Source organism: Brassica napus, chromosome C2, assembly GCF_020379485.1.
Source record: "Brassica napus cultivar Da-Ae chromosome C2, Da-Ae, whole genome shotgun sequence".
Lineage (NCBI taxonomy): Eukaryota > Viridiplantae > Streptophyta > Magnoliopsida > Brassicales > Brassicaceae > Brassica > Brassica napus.
The window spans coordinates 46487477-46493240 of record NC_063445.1 but is presented as its reverse complement, the minus strand read 5'-3'; the positions used below and the strand labels follow the sequence as shown (position 1 = coordinate 46493240).

Genomic DNA, 5764 nt, shown 5'->3' with positions numbered 1-5764 from the left:
TCGAAGTCATCAAGGTACGGCGAAAAGAACACTATAATGCGTCGGTCATGTGCACATGACCTCCCTTCGTAATAAAATATATGTAAACTGAAAAATTAGCCGGTTACTGCAGAATACAGATTCACGTGTACATGAGATATTTTAAGAGTGATTAACATCACTTGTCTTAACCCCTATTAATCTCCTGTAATAATCATATATCAATGCGTGACTTAAGAGTGATCAATGTCCATGTTATATTAATTATTGTTATGTCTTAATAAAAGTTTTTTTTTTGATAATCCAGTATCCGACCACTTTGCGTGATCGACTAGCCCACCGGGCCTAAGCCCATGCCATTACAGGATTTTTAAGCGTCCACTTAAGGGCCCCTGGTTACGCGAAGTGGTCTGGAGGGCGAGAGGAGCCCATGTAAATCCCCTCGTGGCCAACGCGAATCGAACCCGGGACCGTATCGGGGCCGAAGCTCCCTCAAGTACCACTAGGCCAACTCGAGTTGGTTGTCTTAATAAAAGTTGTCAATGTCTTTCACCCGAAATGAAAATACATTAATGGGAGGCCACCTACATTGTAAAGTAATGATATACTACTATGTAGTAAAACGCACATGCATTATAGTTGAACATGTTTCTACAGTTTCACTCATGTATAACAAAACTGCATCAACCAAAAATTTCTTTTGAAAAAAAAAACTAATTATATTCAACATTTTGAAGCTTATCTATGAAGAAAAAAGGAACAAAAGCTTACAGCCTTTCTTTTTTTTTCTCTCTCTTTTGCTGTTTTTAAAAGAATTTTATTTAAGTATATGCCAATTTGCCATTTTTTGCATCTTGTCACTTGTCAGCACCCAGTATCCACCATGAATTAAAAAGCTTAAAGTGGCCTTTGGTTTATCCGCTATTTTCAATATTACTCCTTACATTTAATAAAACATTACATTATTAACCCCAACTTATTCGTCTACACCGAGTTTCAAGCCAATTTGAAACAGATTACATTAAACTAAAGGACGAATTGTACAAATCAAAATTTACTAGGGGCTTATGTGTTATTTAACTCTCTTGTCTCTCTCTCTCTCTCTCTCTCCTCCAAATAAGAACCAATCTTCTTCTTCTTAAACTTTCCTCCTCATTGACTCCATTTTTGAAAAACTCCTGATTTTCTTTTAGCCGAATCTCATACTCTCTCTCTCCCCTCCTTCGGATTCCCTCTTCCACTAATCCCTCGCCTCCTTAATCGGACCTTCGAAATCTCTCTTTTTGGGAGAAGGTCTTTTAATCAATCAAAACTCCAATCGATTTCAAACTTTCTTGGAATCTCCGTCTTCCTCCAGAGCTTCTTCACCGGAGACACCCTATCACATCGAACTCCTAATTTATTAGATAGGTCAATCAATCAACCACCAAGTACTGGGAAAAGAGAGTGTCTTTAAAATCCTTCGAAGGAGAGATGCTAGGCGCTGGGTTTCAGTTGACGAGGGGACGACACGGCGAAGACCATTTCTACAAATCAGCCAAAGGGGCTCGTAAGCCCAATCACCGCGCCGATCAGCTACGGAGAGCTCAAAGCGACGTCTCTAACGGCCGATCAGCTAACCCCAAGCAACGCGAGAACGAGTCTCCTTCTGGGCCGACTAATCTTGAACGCTTCTTAGAGGCCGTCACACCATCTGTGCCGGCCCACTACTCACCCAAGGTTTGTTTGAACATGTCAAATGTGTTTTTTACTTTTCTTTTTTTTTTTTAATAAAAAGATTGTTCCTTTATGACATTGTGGTAATCTATGCAGACGTCGTTACGGGAAAGAAAAGCTGATGATGATGATGATAAAGTTCCTTACTTTGTGCTCGGAGATGTCTGGGAGTCGTTTGCGGAGTGGAGCGCCTACGGGGCAGGAGTGCATCTTGTTTTGAACAACAAGGATCGTGTTATTCAGTACTATGTGCCTTCCTTGTCGGGGATTCAGATATACGCGGATCCTCATGCGTTGAGTTCGTCTCTTAAAGCAAGGTATTGTATTGTCTGAATCTGTTGAGAAGTTTTCATAGTGTTTGGGGTTTTGGTAACACTTTTCCCTATGGCAGGCGGCTTAGCGACGATTCTAGTAGCGATGTCAGCACCGATAGTGATTCTGAAAGGGTTACTGCTGGGATGGACCATGTATCGTTGAGAGATCAGCTTCTGGAAGACTCGTCGAGTGATGATGGTGAACGTTTAGGTTCTCAAGGTCGTTTGATGTTTGAGTATCTTGAAAGAGACCTTCCTTACATCCGTGAACCTCTGGCTGATAAGGTTTGTGTGTTCGTTTCTTGACTTTAACCTTACTTGTAAGAATTATGAAGATACTAAACAGTACAGTAAACTCTATAAGATTCTCTAGAATTTACAATTTTGATAGATTTTGGTGATCATATCTGCTCTTTGATGTCATTGTTGTTAACTTGTGATTAGGTAGCTTGTATTTCATCAGTTGTATATTGCAATATACTTAGTGCTCTGAAGTTTTTTCTCAAACCATCATTCTTTTGCTAAAGTTATGACTGTGGGTCGTTGGCAAATCGTTTGGGGGTCAAGTATTGGCTATCAACGAACCAGAAATGTTCAGTTCGGTCAGGAACTGTTATGGTCATTCTAACCTCACTGCTCACAAGACACAGGAACTTTTGTGAGTCTGTTGCTCTGGCTCCTCATGACTGACTGTTGCCTATGTTTCATTACAGGTCTCTGACCTTGCTGCTCGGTTTCCTGAGCTAAAGACGCTAAGAAGCTGTGACTTACTTCCTTCAAGCTGGTTTTCTGTGGCATGGTATTGTTGTTTGTACTTTCAGCGCAGGTTCTTGATGCCAATATCCTGTCACGCTTCTGAGAATCCATTATATACTTTACAGGTACCCAATTTACAAAATACCCACAGGACCTACAGTTAAAGACCTGGATGCTTGCTTCTTGACGTATCATTCCCTTCACACACCGGTTGCAGGTAAAACAAAACTTTCATTCTGTTAAAACAAGCAACCCTTAGATTTACACGGTTGCAATGATCAAGAAGAACGCTTGCTTAGAACTTTATCTAATCAGCAGGGCTAATCTACTTGACTGAATCAAAAATATTCCAATATTTAGTAACATGTGTGTAGCATAGAATCATTTTTCTATTAATCACTTTGACAACATAACTAGATGTGTGTTCATAAGAAGAGTTTGAGATGGTTGCTGGGGATTTGGTAGATAGATCTTTTTTTTTTGTCAAACCGGTAGTATAGATCTTAAAGACAGCATTTGGCCTTTGTAGGTCCAAGCAGTGCACAACCAATGAGCCTTGTGCAGCCCATAGAGAGTGAGAAAATGTCATTGCCAGTATTTGGGCTCGCTTCATATAAGTTCAGAGGTTTTGTATGGACACAAAATGGAGGCTCTGAGCACCAGCTAGTAAACTCCCTCTTCCAAGCTGCTGACAAGTTGCTGCGTTCATGTCATGTTAGCCACCCTGATTTGCTCTTCTTCTGCCGCCGCTGATATGATAACTGTTAGTACGATTTTAAAAAAAGGAAGTTTCTCGATAAGTTACACAGCCAAAATGAAATTTGTGAAAAACATTTTTAGTGGTTCACAAAGAGTTTGAATATTAAAACTCAAACTGTTGATGGTTGGTCTCAGACCTAAAGTTGCTTTATCTGTAAGTTATAGATAAACGAGTTTTGTTTTTTGTCAGGTTATGTATGTGGACCCTGGGCTAACCCTTTTCTTGTATACCAATACATACCATTGTTGTCTGCAATAGAAACTTTTGAGAGTAAATGTGAAATTCAAACCACCATTCAAATTCTGTTGAGGTGAATCACTCGGTCAAGCCAAGGATAAATGTCCATGCTAGTTAGGCGGATACTAAACTCAAACAAGACTGGATTTGGTCAGCACCCTTCTTATCCTCACATTATGGTATAAAAAGAACCTTTTTGCTATAGTTGTAAACCATTTGTTCACATCTCATCATATAGATATATCAAGTTCCATATACTTTCATTTGTACATAATGTGAAATATCATTTTGGGCTTCATATGTGTTGGTTGATGTGAATTTATGAATCGGTTTGAGTTAACCAATATATCAAGAAAGCAACTTCATTTCTTGGATGAATGGAAATGTGGATGAATGGGTTCTCTTAAAATAATACAAAAGGAGATGAAGTAGAGGTACTTAGCCTTATCTCCTTGTATATATACTCTTCAATACAACATGCACTTCCTAAATCCTTACAAGAATAATATAAAAGGAGATGAAGTAGAGGCGGACCGGACCAGATTCACTTCAAATGTAAGAGAGAAGTAGAGTTCATCATTGGAGAAGTAGAGGCTTTTCATGGTAAGAACAACAATGCTTTGTTTCAGGCAGAGAGATTTTGTATTGAACATAGCCAGCGTGTCATAAGTGTTGACATTTTGTATACCAAGAGAATAAGGAGCAAGATTAAGACATAACCTTTAGGCAATCGCTCGTAGGACATAGAACATACCAATAAGGAACAAGATCAAGAAGTAAACAACAGGCGTCTAGGATGACAAAAAGAAAGCAAGCAGCATGAACAACCCTGTGTTTTCACCAAAGACGTTCCGATGTTTGTAAATAATGTGAAATATCATTTTGGGATTCCTATGTGTTGGTTGATGTGGATATATGAATCGGTTTGAGCTAACCAATATATCACTCATGACTTTCGGCAAGATTACATATTTTTATTGATCAAACCTCTTCTAAAGATTGCCAAAGATTTGAAAAATCTTATTTCATAATGTATTCATCTTTTAAATTATAATGTATGTGCTGTCGTAAAAATATCATGGCTTTTGTTTTTTTTTCATCCAATACTACTTTTAATTTATATTGTAAAGTGTATATTTCCACCTATTGTCAATATCATATAATTATTTCCAGCAATATCAAAAATAATTATTTCAGACTTTGTTAAATTTGAAGAGTGATGAAAGTGAAAAACCAAAGACTTGCACAAGGATACAAAGATGGAGAAGAGGATAGAGGAAAATTGGATTATGTGAAGGTAAATATGAATGGCTTAGTGGTAAGCCGCAAGGTTTGCGTTCTTGATGAAGGAACCTATTCAACTCTTTCGCTTCAGCTTGATAGTAGGTTTGGTAAGTTGTGTTCTAAGTCCGAAACTTTTTGCTACAAGTATGTTTCAGAAGCTCTTGCCACATCAATTTTAATTTGGGGAAATGCAGACAATATCGAGATTGAGATTGTTCCAGTCTGAGTTCTTTTTGGTCTACAGAGACAGAAGGTATCTGGAGGAATGTTTGGGATGTTCCATGGAAGTAAGCTCCTACCAGAAACACTTTCTCTATACAAAACGTTGCCTTATAACTAAAACAACATTTGTACTTTCCTGAAACTTGATAAGGAGTTTGTTGTAAGTATGAATTAGATGAGAATCACAAGAAGAAACGATGCTCTTCTTCCCTATTTACAACATCTGATGTAACAGAAGCTGTAAGCTTTTACAATATTAATCACTACCAACAAGACATGATAAATAAGAGAAAACAAAACAACTCGGTAACCTAATTAGTCTCATATCATATTTTAAAACAATCTCTATGTTGTGTGAGCTATGTGCAAAACTCTGGATCACTCAATCACCAGTCACGAGAGTAGTCGGTTAAGAGTATCGGAAACATTCTTCATGGTAGGTTTTCTATTCACGCAGTGACTGCAACCTTAAGATCATCTACTATCTCGTCTTCCT

At 38.2% G+C, this 5764-nt stretch overlaps 1 protein-coding gene across 1 annotated transcript; it reads left to right on the top strand.

Annotated features, from left to right (window-relative positions):
- Positions 1 to 833: 833 nt before the first annotated feature.
- Positions 834 to 3819, top strand: BNAC02G33830D. The gene is made up of 6 exons (XM_013821856.3): positions 834 to 1698; positions 1792 to 2012; positions 2087 to 2294; positions 2723 to 2808; positions 2891 to 2982; positions 3295 to 3819. Exons 1-6 carry the CDS (start codon positions 1453 to 1455, stop codon positions 3516 to 3518), a joined length of 1077 nt encoding a protein of 358 aa, XP_013677310.1. The 5' UTR covers positions 834 to 1452; the 3' UTR covers positions 3519 to 3819.
- Positions 3820 to 5764: the final 1945 nt, after the last annotated feature.

Bases quoted from the DNA above. Each gene is read 5' to 3' on its own strand.
- BNAC02G33830D (XM_013821856.3), top strand. From the start codon at position 1,453: ATGCTAGGCGCTGGGTTTCAGTTGACGAGGGGACGACACGGCGAAGAC. The intron at 1,699-1,791 runs GTTTGTTTGAAC...TAATCTATGCAG, and splicing joins CGGCCCACTACTCACCCAAG to ACGTCGTTACGGGAAAGAAA. The intron at 2,013-2,086 runs GTATTGTATTGT...TCCCTATGGCAG, and splicing joins AGTTCGTCTCTTAAAGCAAG to GCGGCTTAGCGACGATTCTA.